An 18,859-nucleotide genomic window follows, 5' to 3' on the forward strand; every position below is an offset into this window, starting at 1 on the left:
GTGTTTTGTAGCTCTTCTGTACTTTAACTTAATTTAATAAAAGAGATTGTAGAACTTGAATTTAACTTTAAAATACCATTTTAAAAAACTAGCACGGTAACATAAGTGCACAAGTACACAATATTGTACAAAACCTCGTATTCTCCAAGCGATTACTCCTATAAATACTGAACAGGTTAAACGCTGCTTACCTTTGGTGGTGGGTCTGCACTGCTGCAGTGCACTTATTGATCCGCGCTATTTTTTTAATAGTATTTCCAAGTTTAAAGTTTGTTTTTTTATTAAATTGTAAGGTTAAAGTACAGAATAGGTACAAAACACGTTAAGAATAGCTTTCTAAATAACGTTATTTCAACACGGATCAATAAGTGCATTGTAAATGTGATTATAACCATCATATATATATATATATATATATATATATATATATATATATATATATATATATATATAAAATCAATGTAATCCTTTTCAAAAAGTTGATTTTATAAATTTGAAAATAAAAAAAAATTTAAAAAAAAAAACAGATACTTATGTAGAATACGAGCCATGCTATATTTTAGATAGAAATTAAAGTTAAATTATATTTTTTCCGGTATATTTTGTTAAGTTGTTAGGTAAAAACAATAGTTTTTTTTAAGCCCCCTCCTGCCTCCTCATGTTAAAAACGGATTTCTAGCGATTTCAGCAGGGTTCGTATTTTGCATAAGTATCAAAACGAGGTGTAGGAATAGAATATTTAACAAAGCCTACTTCAGGTGAGAATTGGTTTCTAAATGAAAACGTGGGAGAGTGGAGGAGCGGCTTGTTAACTATTCTGTACCTCCACCAAAAAAAAAAAAAAAAAAAGATATTTTTGAAAATACTTACGTTGCCTGGTTGTACATTCCGATTGTGATAAGAAATATCCCAAACAAATCAAGAAATACGTCCATAGTTTGGTCATGGTCTATGAATAAAGTAGACCACCAGTCACCACCACCCATAAAAAAAAAAAATCCACACAAAAAAATTAATGCAGCTTTTTTTTTTCTAACTTTTCCAGTAATTACAGAAAACAATAAATAAATCCAGAAAGGGACTATAGTATAGTTATATATTTGCTGGAAGTTTGGTTGAACTTTTTTAAAAACTAAACTTATATAATGCCGCCCGAAACAAGAGTCGTTTTATTTAAACCTCAGGTGAGAGGAAGTACTTGTTTTTTTAAGCACGTATTCGACAGGTGGGCGAGAGGAAGGCGGTGAGAGGACAACTCCTGCTGCTGCTGGCGACACACCTGTAAAAGAAAAGAAAAAAAGTAACACTTGTTAATTGGATATTTTTATATCTATCAGAGCGTTTTCTCCAAGTTTTCTTCTAACTCACGTCTTTACAACAAACTTCCTTTTGTGGCACGCCGAGTGAAGCATATTTTCAAATCCCACAAATCTATCCTTCCAGGCATTATCTCCTCCGTTGGAAGAATGGATTGATATATTTTCAGTTACCTGAAGGTGAAGCGTCCCGTCCCGGTGCTTGTTAAGATAGAGTCGACAGATCGAAACAAATGTCGAAAATAGTAATATATTCAAAAATTACAAAAATTCATCAAGTAGAAAATTAATTATAGTTAACAGTAAGTTTTACGGAAAATTGGTGTAGGAGGGGTGGGGGCATTTTCCTTGATACGCACACCTTGAAAATTGTGAATACAGGGAACATATTTATCTCCCTTTTCGACACTTTAATGGCTGACGTTTTGTTTTAGCCGATAACGATAGACATTTTTTTTTTTTTTTTTTACTACAAACACAATAGCAGTTCTACTCAATGAATTTTCGGAATTTTTGGATATATTACTATTTTCCACGTGACAAGTAAGTATTCTTGTTTAGGCTTTAAATCACATATTTACGAAAAAAATCGATCTGTCAACTATCTTAACAGAATTTAGGACAACTCGTCTCGGGAAAACTCGTCTCCGGAAAACTCATCCCCTTTCGCTAGGTAGGAAAACTGGTCCCTTATTGAATAAATATCGATTGAAAACACATTTTATGATCGTTCTTGAAGGAGATATTGTTTTTTAAAATAGACTATAGCCCCCATAATATTTTTTAAAAATATTTTTACTTGTTTAATGTTTTTGTTTTTGTTTTTTTTAAATAAAATCGATTTTCTAAGTGTCCGTTTTCTACCTAACTGGCTAAGTTCTTAGTGGTTGCACTTATTTTAAAGCGTTTATTATGTTCATAAACGAGACCGCATATATTTTTTTATATTAATATAAAAAGAATTTACTTATTTACTGTTGTTTATAAAAGGGTAAAATCGATTTTTCTACCTGGCCGACTATGTTGTTTGTTGTTTAATTTATTTGGAATCGTTTATTCGGTAAAGAAAAAAAAACACAGAAAAAAAACAAAAAACATGTCGAGTGTTACGTGAGAACGAGAAATAATGTCCGACATGAGGGTATATCATATCTTAGGGGTCTTGATAATCGCTAAAAAAAATAGAAAATTAAATAAATTACTGAGGGCGATTTGGTTTTAAAAAGAAAATAATAACCGCTATCTTCAGACAATGCTCACGGCTCACCTGGAACCGTAGAGACACAATGCCTCTATCCACTACTGTGCACTGTTTTTCTATTGATAGATAAGCAAGACTCTTTGAAGTGAACCGTTACATACTACATGTAGACATATGAAGGAAGTTATTAATGCCTGAAATTATTTCAGCTTTGATTAATTAACTTTTCTTTTTGTATTTAAAAAAGTATACTGATTATTTTATTCATGTTGTACTTCTACATTTACTGATCCACAGTTTCAACACAGTTTCTCTGACAGAAATAATCAAAAGCAGACGATCATGAAATATCTAACTGACGATAAAATTATAATGATAAACAGGAAAAAACCATGTTTTTCCTGTTTATCATTATAAATACGATTTATCATTATAAATACGATAAATAAAATTACAAACATGTATCTAACCTAACCTGCGATTAAAATTAATTTTTTTATATCTTCAAATTTATAAAAAGCAGTTTTCATAGATTTGTATTAGCTAAAACCAGACAACATTTGTAAAAGATTGAAGAACACTCAGCCAAATTTTTCCAGTTATTTCTCTCAGCTGAAGAAGGAGCCCGAGCCAACTTTGTGGAAATTGCAGGTCGGTAAATGCCAAAGCACCTCAAGGTGGAAATCTTTTAGTAATTTGAAGGTAAAACTATATAAAATTGATTTTAGATGGATTCTCAAATCTGTCTATGAAAATCTTAAATAAAATCAAATACTTGCTTGTTTTCATGAAAATTTGAAATATTGTTTTTACACAATAACATAGCTGCATAACATAAAACACTGTTTGTCCTTATATAAAATTGTAATGCATATTTGAACACATATCCAATTGGACTTTCATGCATACCCATCAATATCTCTTCTGATACTGCACTTTTATACCTACACTTCTTCTGATACTGCACTTCACCTTTTCTGTCAGTGAAGGAGAAATCTTTCTCGACTGAGAGCATTCTAATTCTGTGCCAGGAAGTTTTTTGTGTGTAATGAAAGAGTTTAAATATGTTTTATATCTTTCGAAATTCATTTTTCCGGCCAGTTCAGACATGGAAACTCAAAACCAAAAAAAAAAAAAATAACCGATGCCAAAATTTTGACTTTTCACACCTAGATGTGAAAGTCTTTAAATTCACTAATTAATACTCAGTTGAACTTTACAACCAAGCCTTTCAAAAAGGTTAAAGTTTGTTTTGTTTTTTTTTTGGGGGGGGGTTACATCTTATTCCTACCTCTTGTAAGATTTATCAATGCTGGCAAATCGGACAAACAGCATAAAATAAATAAGACTTTACTCACTAAGAGCATGACCGGCATTTTGCACCTGCTGATAGGACAAATTCCTTGAGAGTTATTCCAAGGTTCCAGTCTTTGGATTATAAGGCAAATGTAAGCTCAGTTCAGGAAATACGAAGAACTGAAGGATAAGACTTACTTATGCAGTTACTAAGTGGGGTAATTCATGCGCTTACAACAAAATAAACTGATTTCTTAGTAGAGCGAATAACATTACTTTCTTTGGAAATATTCTGTATTGCGTCCTAAATCAATAAAAACAACAATAACATAGTCATTACCGGGGAATGCCGACGTGGCTGCCCAGGTACTTTTTGCAGATCAGAGTGCCCCTACTTGGGGGTGCTGACTTCTTAATCCCACTTTCCGACCCCGGTGTAAGAGTTCTTGCAGTGGGAGAGAACTAAAAACCTAATAAAAAAAGAAAAGAAAAGAAAAATATTTTGCATACAAATAACTGTAGTGTGTGTGTGTGTGAGATAGAGAGAGTTTGTAGAAGGAAAATTTTGAGAGTAAAAATATTTTTCCTTCTCTAATTCATTTAGCTCTCTAAAAAATTTTTCCTTCTCTAATTCATTTAGCTCTCTGAAAAATAAATGGTTTTAGTATTTTCTATTGAAAACATAAAATATTATGATTAAACATTTGATTCTAAACAGCTGTTTTATTTTCTTTTATTTACTATATTACTTGGGAAAAATGTCTCGGCCTGGAAGGATTTATCTTTGCATGAATCAATATAAAACATCTTTAGGGTTATTTAGATTTTTCCTTTTCGAATGGTCAGCATAAATGAACACATATATAAAGAAATGGTAGAAACACTAGAGGATTACCTTCAATCTGTAGTGGAATGGTGACAAAAATGGTTGGTCACATTTAATGCTACCAAGATTAAGCTTGTTTCCTTCAATAATTACAAAAAAACCCTTTTCAACCACCAATAGCTATGGCTAAAGATACATTATCTGAAAGTGCTTCTTTTAAACTCCTCGGCAAAATTCACAGGGAGCATGAGTTGGAACAGATACATTGAGAACATTGCTAGGGCCACTGCGAGGAAGGTGGGCTCTCTCTACCATGCTAGAAAGTTACTTACACCTGAAAGTATCCTGTACCTCTACAAGACCACCATTCGCTCATGTATGGAGTATTGTTGTCACATTTGGGCTGGTGCATCTGCTACTTGTCTCTCACTCTAGGACAGGATTCAAAAGAGAGTTGCCAACCTGATAGGTCCTGAACTATCATCTAGGCTGCAGCCTCTGCCCCATTGACGAAATGTTGCATCCTTCTGCCTTTTCTACAAGTATTTTAATGGTGGATGTTCTTACGAACTACAAGCTTTTGTATCCCCTCCACATAAATACGCCTGACAAACCTGAAAAGCAGCAAAATCCAACCCCTTCACAGATCTTTAAATGTAAGAAGGCCTTCTACTCTAATAGTTTCTTTCCGAGAACCGCTAGACTTTGGAATTCCCTTCCGGGTTCATGCTTTCCCAACTGTACTGACATGCAGAAGTATAAGTGTAATGTGAACAGACATCTTGCTGCTCAACTCCCCACATAGTACCCCTACAACTTATGGCGCTGATAGTAGACCCTACATCAAAGTGGCACTGTGCCTTGTTGGAATGGAAATGGAATAAAAATTATGCATTTCATTTGGATGCACATACCGAGGACATTTGGAGAAATGCCTTCTATGGTATGCTTTTCTCTTATTTTTTGTGGAGATGGAGGACTTTTGTTCTTTTTTTTTTTTTTTTTTGACAATTACATGCAAATATTCTGAAAATATTCACATAAACAACTTACGATTTTTTTTAAATTTGAAGATGGGAGATCACTTTCTGATATTAATTTAACATGAAATATTAACAAAATGGTTTCTTAATTATGGAGTGGTATCATTTTTTTATCAACCAATTTCGTTTTATTTTCTAATTTAAATATAAATGAGAAAGGTATAAAAGTATTCTATTTAAATCTTTTCATTTTTGGAGATTTTTTTTTTTTTTTTTCAGAGGAATTCTCGATTTTAATATTAACGACCTCTTGACCAAAAGAAGCATGGAATTTTCGTGTTTGGCTGAGTAAAACTGATGACAATGACAACAAAGTTCAACGAACAATCTAAGTACTATGAAACGAACTTTCTTTTTTCATTTTATGCTAAACTAGCATTTCGGCCCGGCGTTGCTCGGGTGTTTGGAGGTGTATGTTGAGCAAAAAAAAGAAAAAAGCAGTCAATTTTTTAAACTTTGACCCCTATTATGATCCTTAACATTTATTGTTTTGGGCTCAAATCAATTTAGTAAGTTAGATCCATGTCCAAGGAACCTATATGTAAAATTTCAAGTCTTTAGACTCAAAATTGTCGGAGTTTGGTAGAGTTCTCAAAGGTCAAATCATTGAACTTTGACCCCTTAACAGCCAAATTTCTGGACGAAAACGGATTACAAAGATTTTCCCAAATCTCAGTACCCTGTATATCAAATTTCGAGTCTGTAGGCTTAAAATTGACAGAGTTATTGTGTTGGAAAATGTACAGACACACAGACACGTTCACTTTTATATATATATATATATATATATATATATATTAACCAAAATCTAAACCTAAACTAACCTTAATCTAACCCTAAACAAAGTCGGCTTAGTTCTGTTCGTATTTTGTAAAAGCATTGAAACAATAAAGTACCAACCACCTTAAATCCATGAACAGTAATTCCCCACTCTAAAGTTTAAAATATCTTTACAGATAGTTTTTTAGAGTTAAATCATTTTTTTATATTTTGCGTGGGCAACGATGATACACGGGTTATGCTAGTGTATGTACAGAAAACTCAGTGTTTGTGTGTATCATGCATGTCTGTTCCTTATAGAAAAAAAAAGGCTAGAGAATCTACATAAAATCTAAAAGTTTATTTTTATATAAAAATTATCTAGGAAGACAATGGACGTGTTCTCGAATCTTTTAGTGCATCCTGCAAAAAACCGATCACATCGATTTTCCCAAATCTCAGTACCCTGTATATCAAATTTCGAGTCTGTAGACTAAAAATTGACAGAGTTATTGCGTAGGGAAATGTACACACACACACACACACACACACACGTTCACTTTTATAGATATATAGATAGATATAAAGAAACAAATTTAGAGAGTTGTCCCACACTTCAACTCCTTCCAAATATATTAAAAAGCAAAATGGGGGGGGGGGCCATAATAATTACAGAAAGTGACTTGGTGTCATGAGCATAGTAAAAATGTATGCACTAGTGATTCGGATTCAATACCAAGCAATAACAGGTTTGATTTGGTTTGGTTGTTTTGTTTTACGGCATATCAACCCTTTTCAGATTATTTAATGCCGAATCCAGTTATTTTATAAATAATATTCATGTTGCATTCAGTTATTTTGTAGCAGGTTTTTATTCTTCAAGCTCTTTGTATCTTCAATCGCTAGTGTTTGGTTTGGTTGTTTTACAGGGGATTTCATCGTTTTTGTTCCTTGCCCTGCAGAACATGAATAAGGTTTGCAATGGTAGAGTAAAAAGAGTTAAAGTATTAATGTTTGGTGCATTTTAAGTTAGGAAACTAGTCAGGAAGTGGGGGAGATAGAAAAAAAAAAGGAGGAAATGGTAAGGGGGGAAAAGGGGGTTGCTTTTGGTTTTGCAGAACATAAGTTTTGCAAAAGGAGGTAGAAAAACAAAAGGCATCAATGTTAGGTGCATTTCGCCTCAGGAACAATATCTTCAGACAGCCTGATCTGGTATCAATAGGCAACATCAAGTCTTCCTTATATATATATGTGAGAGTTAACATAAAGAGTAAAGTTACATATAGGAACTTTATTACATTATTAAGTCAATAAGGGTTATGGAAAAAGAAGAGAGAAACCTCTTTAAGCTATGACATTTCGAAGCTAAATGCTTCTCGTCAGAAGAGGAAAAAAAGCCAGTATTATACAAATATGAAGGTAAAAAGACAACACCGACTTTAAAACCATTCAGATTAGAAATGGAAAAGATTTTTGAGATAAGAATTGGAATTTTTATAGTGGGGTAATATGAATGGGATAAAAGAGAGAAGAGGCAAAAAAAAAAATAAATAAAAGATAAAATAAAAAATATAAATAATATATAAGAAATTAAAATAATAAGATTTTTTTTTAATTTATAAAAATATAAAAAAAATTTTCCAAACCTTAAAAAAAAAAATTTACTCATAATCTTATTTAGTTATTCTGCTGCTTGCTCCTCTTAACAGGGTAGAGCTTTTTTATTTTCAACTTTTCTTACTGTGTGTGTGTGTGTGCACGCGCGTTAGTGTTCAAATTTTTGAAAATGTACGCTATGACGGTATTTTCTTTTCTTTATGTACTCCAGTATTTTCTTTTAAATTAGAAGCTCGATGTTTGTTAAGAGATAACAACAGAGCATATATAGATAAATAATAATTTTGCTAAATTCCATATCTATATATACATTTATGAGAGCTCTCTCTCTTATATATATATATATATATATATATATATATATATATATATATAGAAAGAGAGAGAGAGAGAGACAGACAGACAGACAGAGAGGAAGATACTTACCAGATTTTACCGGCGCCTTTTTTTTTTTCTTTTTTTTTTTTTTTTTTCTATTAATAATATTGCGACTTTCTGTGCAGCAGAATCGCGATTATCAAATGAGATTTCTCCCTGAAGAATGTTCCAAACATCAGAAACTATTCCCACACATCTTTGTCTGTCTTAGATTTCTGAGGATCACAGAAGCCGCCTTATGATTCGCAGCCTGCAAAGGAACAAGCGATTATAAACGGGTCAACAATATCACTTTACGCGGTCGACTTGTTGAGGTTGCACGTTTCATGTCTTCCGTTGTCCTTTTGTTTAAACGTTCTCATTCTGATAATTGTTTTGCTATTTAATGAGCTTCACTTTGTATCGGGATTTCGACATTCCCAGCAAACATAAAGATAACAGGAAAACACAGGATTTGCATCTTTCCGGTGTTCTGCCTATGATAGATGTGTAGTATCTGTGGCAGTTTTGCATTCTAAATTTGCATGACTTTTTTGTTTTCATTTCGACTCGGATCAAGAGAAGACAATCAATTTTTTTTTTTATATTCTTTGCACAAAAGTGAATTAAAGTAAATATAGCCCACATTACACCCTCTTACACCTAGCAGACATGTTCCAAACTTCATAAATATCTGTTCATTAGTTTAAGAGTGAATCATGTATATACAAATATATAAATATTACTAGGGAGACCTGACGCTGCCCGGGATTGAATGATGTTTACGAATGTTTCACACTCCCACATTTTTTTTTTTTTTTGTCGTCGAAATCGGTGAACTCGTCCATTTTTCAATCAAATCGATTGATTGCCTGCTCTAGTTATGGAGGAAGCTTCACGTGCCTCCCCACAGTGACAGTCTACAATACACTGTAGTTTACATTGCACTGTAGAAAATCTGTTAATTATATAAAATTATTTTTATATATAATGGTTTAAATTAAAGTTTAAAATACAAAATTCAAGTATCATGGTTCTCAAACGCACTTGTGATGTTAGGCTGTATAAGGTGTTAACATTGATCAAAATCACCTATCCCTTCTTTTATCGTTTTTTTTTTTTTTTTTTTTTTTAATTATTGATACTTACCGAAGACATTCCGATACAAAACATATCTAGAAACACTGATGGATGCATAAAGTACATTTGTGTAAAATTTTATAAAAATTAGCCTAGCTGTTTCGGAGTCCATAGAAATTAGCCTAGCTGTTTCGGAGTCCATGAGGAACTCACACAAAGATTTTTTTTATGATAGTAGAGATATATGCATAGCTAACATTATGTAGAGATCTGTGGGATCCATATATGATAAAACAGTTCTCAGGTGGAGGGGGGATCACAAGCATAATAAGGTTGAGAACCCTTTCTCTAACCAATTCATTTAATCTGCATGAATAGAAATGTTATCTCAAACTTAGGTGCGACACTGCGACAGATCACCTGACATACAAACAAATCTTATTTTAGACGTGGACGTAATTAGTGAAAAATAAAAATTTTTTTTTTTTTTTTTTTTTAAATCCTCATTTGACATCATCGCTTAATCTCAGCATCAATCGGAGAGAAGTGGAATACTTCTCACAGTGAGATCAATTTATCAATCGATATAATTAAAGCTTGTTACAGAGGGCCGAAAGGTGTGAAGGTGCCAATCGACCATACAACTAAAAAAGTAGATGTAATATATTGGACAGGATTATCTCCCTTGCACTTCAATGAACTACGGATTATCTCCCTTGCACTTCAATGAACTACCACTAGAGGGCGCGACAGTCTTGAAATCTCTTCTTTTTGTAAATAAAAGGACCGGGAGACGATCTTTCCCTACGAGACGTACCGTCTGCCGATCTATCTATAATGTTATTTTGGCTTGTGCATTTTTATTCATTATGCATTGTTAATGTTGATATACTTCAGTAGACACAAGCCAAAGAGGTAACAGCGATAGCAAAGCGGGATGACAAACACAGATGTTCGGTTAAAGACGATAGGATATAGTGTTTTATTTTTAACAAAAAAAAAAAAATAAGGTAAAATGTACAGCAATGGATATCAGGATCAACCAGGGCTAGGACGGGCGTCTCGCGGTGTTGAAATTATTGCATCCCTTAAGTAGGATGACGTGCTAAAGGTTGATCCGAGTCGTATAGGCGAGGTCTGGTAGGTGTATCAGAATTTTGGGCGAATTTTTGACACTCTAACAGAAAACTGCGAATAAAATATAAAAAAAACTTGTAATTTATCTTTTTAAAGTGGGTTGTTTATTTTCTGTATGGAATATACTTCCAAAATAAACTATTAAAGTTGTTTAAAAAAATAATAGAAATATTATTTTTTATTTAAAAAAAAAACAAAAAAAAAACAGTGTTTACAAAAGTGCCGGTGCGCGTTCAAGCAGCCATTTTTTTTTAGGTATGAAATTAATTGAATTTTATGAGTGAATTTTTTTTCAATTTTTAAATTTTAAAAATCTGTCGAAATTTTTTTTATTGGTTAAATTTTTACGATATTTTCAGGGTCAATGTGAAATTGTATGCGCTTTCATATAAACCGAATATAATATTTTAGACAAACGTGTTTTTTAAAATTCACCTCCCCCCCATTTTGAAATGTCTATTAAAAATTAAATAATTAATTTATGTACCAAAGTTTATATATCCCAAATTGAAGATAAAAGATCAATAAATAAAATATTCTGATTTAAAACAAAAATAGAAGTGTTTTATGGAAATTTACCTGTAAAGCCCAAAGTGTAAAACCTTCTTTTTTTTTTTAACCACGTTGAATCTTTTTAAATGGAAGCTCATGTTATGCTTATTTCGTCAAGTAAATACCGGACGCTGACGGCAATTTTTTTCTATTTCATTCAATGTTTTCTTTTTTTAGATATTAAAAAAAAAATCCAGTCGATAAAGTAGAAATAAGATATAATAATCAAAAACTCGTGTATTTGATTAAGAGAATTAAAAAAAATCGGTCGACTGGATTTTTTGTTTAACGGGAAAAACTTATAAGTGAACGTGTTCCTTTTTTTTTTTTAGCTATGGAGGACCAAAATACTAATTTTGATTAACAGCACGCAATAAAAAGAGACATTAATTATGTCCCTTTGACGAATCCGTATTTGATAAATTGAAAATTAGCAGGAGCAGCGCTTTAAGCTTATGGCGCAAAATGCGTTACGAAAATGTGATTTTCTACGGCCCTCGCTTTAAAAAATCCTTTTATTTAAAAAAATACATGGAATATAAAATATAAATATGGACAATTCTTGTAAATGAAGAATTGAACCAGCCATTGCTTAGTTTTTTTTATAGGTAAGTGATTTTTTTGGCATTTATATATACTTAATAGATTTTGGTACCATTTAAAATTTGTTGAATTTCGTGAAATCTTTTTTTTAGAAAACCGATGAAAAAAAAATTGTATTTTTTTTTTTTTTCGATTGAATCTTTCATTATTTTAACATTTGGTATTTCCTCATTTTATTGAAAAAAAAAAATACGGTTTGAAATGACATTTTCATATTGATTATGAGCTTCGAAACACAGTCTATATAATCAGATGTTTATTCAAGTTTTCAATGGCGGCTTCTGATACTCCTAGAAGTCTGGTGCATTTCAGAATTTTTATTTCTTAAAGAAAACCTTTTTGTATTCCAAAAATAAAGAAAATTTGTGCATTTTTAATTAATTAAATGTTCCGGTTTTCTGTTGTGTTACTGTGTCACTTTAATAAATTTGTTTTAATTTACTATAATGTTTTACAAAATTTTAATAAATTTATTGATTGTCTTCCCTTGGCCCGAATGGAGATCTTTAAAAATGAAAACAAATAAAAATATGGTCTTGAAAACCTAAAACGTTGAAGTGCCTTATCTGTTGTGATTTTGACCAGAGGAGAAATACTTCTCGCCTGGGGCAATTTTAATTTTATTATTATTATTATTATTATTATTATTATTATTATTATTATTATTATTATTATTATTATTTTGTTTTGTTTGTTTGTTTTTGGGATTTTCCCAACTATAGATGGTAACAAATAATGTGACGTCAACAACAAGAACGGAACACAACACAAATGAAAATTGTTATAAAACTTGTATTGATAGGAAAGAGGAGGAAGAAAGAATGTTTCCTTGCAAAAACAGTTGCGTTTTGCGGAAATTATCTGGAAGGGGTTTGTCTTGTTAAAGATGTTCGCTTCCTGTGGAGTTTTGGTCGGGTTGAGGGGAAAAAAAAAAAGGAGCCTTGAGTTCTTTGGTGTTACAGTTCCTGTTGAAACTCCTCACACATATCTAGTATGAATAGCGGAGAGAGTTAACAGACACGTGTTGTCTCCGATGACCGACAAGCAAAAGAGATAGAGAATTCGAAAAAAAAACCCTTCTCGAGAGGTTGGGGAGGAATCTAAAAGGGAAGCCTGTGATTGGTTGTTTTTCATCCAATCACAGGGCGCCCCGTTAGTGACTCCTTAATAATCCCAATAGTGTAGTGTCCCCCTTTTTAGAAGAGGATATTCTACATCTCCAAAGACGAACGTATCTTCCTTTAAAAATGTTCTCTCTCTCTCTCTCTCTCTCTCTCTCTCTCTCTCTCTCTCTCTCTCTCTCTCTCTCTCTCTCTCTCTCTCTCTCTCTCTCCAGGTGAGATGGGCATTGTGTTTAACATTGCCCTCGTAGATATTGTGGCAATAAAGAGGAACACCTACCAGCGAAGAAGAGTATGCAATGCTTTGCATGTTGTAAATGTTTATCCGCCAGTGGCTACTCTTCGCAGATGCAGACTTTTGTAGTTGCAGCTAATAAACATATGTAGAGCACCGACTGAATTTGGCTTCAAAATACGCTTCAGTTTCCAATATTACTTTTCCAATGCAGCTAAATTTGTTTTTCCTGGAGCTTCTCTTTGGAGTATGCAAACAGCCATTAGCGTAATATAGGGCATATGAGCGCGTGGGAAAATATCAGCAGTAGTGAAGGGTGGCTGATTTGCAAAGAGATTAGCTGCAGCGGCAGTAGCCGAAAAACGCACATATGCAAATTACGATGCATGCGCCAGTTAGCATGAGAAGAAAAAGGAGAAATGCATCACATAGTCGGCAAAAAGAAAATCCGCATCGAAGAAAATGAACGTGTAAAGTCGAGGACGTGAATGGGCCAGCTGTAGCAAGCATGCGGTCGGAGGAAAGAGAAATGCGAAACAAGTTAGATGGACATCTGGCAGCGAGATACTTTTTAAGTGGTATCGAGACAGGAGAGTAACGTGTAATAAAAGCTTTTGCTAAAAAAGGAAAAATACTAATCCACATTTTAATTTATCTATTTCTTTTGTTTGTTTATAATTCAACGTTACGTTAGGAGCTAGATCTGGAGAATAGTATTGTTGTAGAAGCAATTCAAAATGTGACATTGTGCATTTTTTTTTTTTTTTTTTTTAGTGAAGTGGCAATTTCTTTTGCCTTTCTGATCAATACTTTGGCTATTCCTCCATTCAAACATAATATATATATTATACTATACTATTATACTATAATGCAATATAGTAGTCGCTATTAATTTCTCAATACAACCAAATGAATAAAATTCCCTGCCCATCCCCAAATACGGAGGCTAAAATCTTATCTGTTCATGTTTTAGTCGCTTTGGACGGCTGTTTACTCAACTGACTGCCGATTTGACTCCGGATTAAAGTGATGTACTAATGTTTCACCCATTGATAGTAGTGTAAACTTCTTCTTTTTTTTTTTGCGGCAAAACCGTTGCAAACGGCACTATGAATCATGGACGCATGGTTACGTTTGATCGATTGTGCGCAAACGCGACACTAACTTTGAACGCAGCTTTCTTATTAAACCTTCATACAGAAAATGATGAATACGCTGTCTTCTCGAGAAACAAACAAACTTTGTTATCTCAAACAACTTCAATTTACAATCAACACAACGAGTTTGTGAACCGTTTTATGTTTTCTGGAACATATGCTGGATTTGAGCAACTTCTGCATTCAGTATCATTTGTGTGTCTGTACGACTTCGTTTAAAATATGCCACTTCTTTTCCATTGTTCGCGATGGCGCATAGTACGAATAACACTATTGCTTTGTTTGAACAGTTTTTTATACGGATTTTTTTTTAATCCCGAAAGGATGAAACACTAGTGTCTGTAGGTATTTAATTATTATAGTAAAAAATAATTATGACAGCCCCTTTAAGAAATTCGTTTCTTATCGTTGAGCACTTTCAGTTGAATTAAAAGTCGGTCAATTTAGCTCTTATGCGTAGATCATCGTATAACGATTTGATCACTGTCTGTCTGACGTAATGAACATTTAAATTAAAATGTTTAAAATTCAACGCTATTTCACACGGTTAATGGTAGCCGAATGGATACGGTCTCCGCTAATCGAGCCAAAGATGTCTCGTGTCGCGGGGTTCGAATCGTTCGACTGGTAGTAATCGTGACACCCTGCACTGAAGAATCCCGAAAGGATGAAACACTAGTGTCTGTAGGTATTTAATTATTATAGTAAAAAAATAATTATATATATATATATATATATATATATATATATATATATATATATGACATAATATATAAATGCCACACATCACTTAATAAATATTGGGGCTAACATATATACATTATGGATGACGTGTAGTTATCAACGTACACGTGTTTCACTGTATCTACAGTTCTTCAGCGTGACTGATTATGGCAAGATTTGAACACACAAACACATTGCCTATAAATAATAATATATGTCCCCAAATGGAGTGACGTTATGCAGTTAATGAATGTAACAAGTTAATCACCATAAGATATACTGCTCTCTCTCTCTCTCTCTCTCTCACTCTCTCTCTCTCTTTATATATCTCATACAGTTTGACAGAATTACAGAATTTCATTAGCTGGATATATATACTGTCTCTTTCAATGAACCTCGTTGCCTGTCTGTAACCATCCCATCTTCAAATAAAGTATTTCCAGTCCTCGCTAGAGCTATGACATGAGAATGTTTTCTAATTGTGCACTGGTTACACTTTTATGCATTATGAACATTCATGTAGATTCGGAAAAAATAAAGTGATCGAATGGGCTTCGCTGGCAGTTTAAACAAAAGAAAACGAATAAATAAATTGGTTTATGCGTAGACTTTCCCGGGATTTGAACAGATATTGATAAAGTACCATTAATCGTAACCTAGTCCTTAAAAATATTCGTGACGCTAAATAGAGGAAAGTTTTTTCTCAAAAGTGCGTTAAAGCCACGACTATTTCTAGATACAGGTAGACGAAGAATGCTCGGGGTTATTTTGTATAAATACAAATAAAAGGTACTAATTTGAGTAAAGTTTGCGCCGTTATATATATATATATATATATATATATATATATATATATATATATATATATATATATGTATGTGTGTGTGTGTGTGTGTGTGTGTGTGTGTGTGTGTAGAAAAGTTTTTTACTGCGGAATTGCGATCAGTAACTCCAGGTTTACCGGAACTTCCTGTAATGGCGTCTCGGTGAAGAAAGACATGTAAAAACTACTGCTGCCTTTTATTTCTCCAGTTCTTTACTCTTACATCGCCATCTCAGTTCGATTTTCTCTCAGAATTCAAAGACACAATATTCAGTTTACCAAAGCAAGTTTATCAACCATATCCAGGAGCATCAAATCCAACAACTCCAGAACTAGGAGTCAGATCCAAATTAGGACGACTAATAAATCAACCAAGATAGATGCAAGATTATATACACTAAACAGAACTTGCATCTTCAATATCAAAGGACTTGGGAGGGAGGTGTGTGTGTGTGTGTGTGTGTGTGTGTGTGTGTGTGTGTGTGTGGCTAAGACATTTACTGTAGACTTGTGATCAGTAACTTCCGGTTCCCTGGGGCTTCCTGTAATGGCATCTCAATGAATAAAGGCATGTATAAAATACTGATATCTTTTATCTATCTAGTTCTTTACTCTTACAGAACATCATCAGCTCATTTCAAGTCTCTTAATACTCCTGATCTTCTTACACGATAAGACTATATTATTTTTATCAATATGCATGTCACAATGTAATACTAGCAGAACCCGTGGAAATTCTATGGTAGTTAAAAACATCATCACATAAGCAAACAATAGAATGTCCTTCAATAGAATAATCAGTATAATATTAGTTCCAATCAGACTGGAAATTAAAAAATAAATATTTTTCTAGCCAAATATGGAGAACTGCTTGGGATATATTATTGCAATAAATAGAATTATAATAAGGCATCACTTTTTTCTAGATATTATGATTTAATCAAAATGACTAGTAAATAAGTTAGTAATAACTATGTCACATTATTTTCTTGATAATCTGATAATTTGGCATCTAAGTCATAAGATTTGATATAAACATGTTATATGTCAACTTTCGCAGTTCTTTCATAGTGGTAAGAAAATGAAATGAATCAGTAAGGTGTGCGATTGATGGGATTCGGTTAAAAAATAAACGTGTAGGATGTTGGTAGATGATATGGCAACACTTACAAATATATATATTTCATAAGATAAATATTCTTAATTCATTATGAAACTGAATGTCTGAATTTGTTAGATGAAATAAAGTGATTTTCAGATCGTAAATTGCTTCAGACATTTCTGGGACTGACTCCTTATAGTCCCCATACCTCTTAAAATATATATGAAATAAAGTGATTTTCAGATCGTAAACTGCTTTAGCCATTGTCGTGATTGACTCCTTGTACCGCTTCCGTTCCCTTCACCCGCGTTCACAATATGAGGAGAAATAAGGCACTTGTACAATATTCTACCTATATGAGAAAACAATGAAAGTCATACTACTTGAAGATTTTACGTGATTTTCGGTTTTAAAAACTTTTATGGACATCACAGGTAAGATTTTATGTGTTTTATCATCTGTGTACTATACCGTACAAGTGCCTTATTTCTTATCAAAAAAATGAAACTCTTCGATTATTTTATATAATTTTCTGTTGTGTTAACTTTTCCGTGCGTTATGAGAACAAAACGAGCACTATTTCCCCCCCCCTCCTAAACAAAAACGGGGTGGATTGCCTGGGAGATTACCTTGTGACTACAAAACAGTTACTACTACCCCACTCCTGCCTAAAAGAGGTGGTTTGGTAATCTCTGGAAGTCTCCAGAGTACTGTTAAAAGCAACATAATCTTGCTTCGTTTCCACCACCACCATTGTGACGTAATTTCTGGAAAATGTCCCTACAGTTTTTCCAAATATATACAAAAATACACTCTTTTATTATAAATTAATTAAATAACATCGAAAATCCAAGAAAAAACAGACACTTCCCAACAGCAATTGGCCTAGTTGACCCTCACAGAATATCAACAACTAATTGATGTGGTAGTGGTGGTGGTGGTGGGGATAGTGGCGGCGGTGGTATCATGGTGTTGGTATTGGTGGTGGAGGTAGCAGCGGTTGTGGTGGTGGCGGTGATGCCTGTAGCGGTGGCGGTGGCAGATGTAGGAGTGGCAGTGGTGGTGGTGGTAGTTGCAATGGGGATGGTGGCGGTAGCGGCGGTGGCTGCTGTAATTGTGGCAATTGTAGTGGTAGTGACTGTGATGGTGGCGATAGCATTGGTGACAGTTGCATTAGAAATGGAGGTGGTGATAGTAATGGCGACGGTAGTATGCGCGGTGGTCGTGGTGTTGGTGCTAGTGGTTGGTGGTGGCAGTGGTAGCGATGGTTGCTGCAGTGGCAGTTGCTATGGTGGTGGCATTGGCAGTGGTGGCGGTAGCGGGGGCGGAGATGGTGGCGGCGGAGGGAGTGGTGATAGTGGCGGCTGTGGTGTTTGTGGCGACGGTGGTGGTGGTTGACGCTCGTGGTGATCTGTACCGACCACATACTGGCTGGCAGATTGCGGCAGCAGTGATGGTGACAGTGATGATGATGGATGGATGGTGGTGGTGGTGGTGGTGGTGGTGGTGGTGGTGGTGACCTGCACCGACCACACACTGACTGGGTTTCTTCATCCAATAAGAATGTGGCTAGGGTTTTCCTAACTAGTGACACCATTTTTTTTTTTTTTTTTTTTTGTAATCACATATTTATTAGCCATTTGGAATATCCCACTTTTCTTTTAAGGGATGTTAGGATAATATCGGTCGAAGAGAATTAGCGTATTAATATTGAGATAATAACCACGTGTAAGTGAAGATAAAACAGCAAGTAATGAACGTATTACTCATCGGTTTAGAGTTTGCGAAACCAATCTGGATGATAGTCTAATAATTGGTAAAACAACGGAGCAACATAAAATACATAAATATGAAGATTTCAAGAGAATTCAGGATTACTGTTTGAAACTAAAATAACGGAAATGTCAATTC

At 33.8% G+C, this 18,859-nt stretch overlaps 1 protein-coding gene across 1 annotated transcript in view; it reads right to left on the reverse strand.

Moving 5' to 3' along the window:
* The window catches only part of LOC145246720 (neurexin-4-like), a 302,693-nt gene that overhangs the window by 211,780 nt on the left and 72,054 nt on the right, over positions 1-18,859 (reverse strand). The window contains exon 2 of the mRNA XM_080108463.1: positions 871-1,279. Within this exon, the coding sequence (XP_079964589.1) occupies positions 871-946 (76 nt within the window). The 5' untranslated portion in view covers positions 947-1,279. The remainder of the gene's footprint in view (positions 1-870; positions 1,280-18,859) is intronic.

This window comes from Euprymna scolopes, chromosome 24 (genome assembly GCF_053919585.1).
Source record: "Euprymna scolopes isolate OS-2025 chromosome 24, ASM5391958v1, whole genome shotgun sequence".
NCBI classification, from domain to species: Eukaryota; Metazoa; Mollusca; class Cephalopoda; order Sepiida; family Sepiolidae; genus Euprymna; species Euprymna scolopes.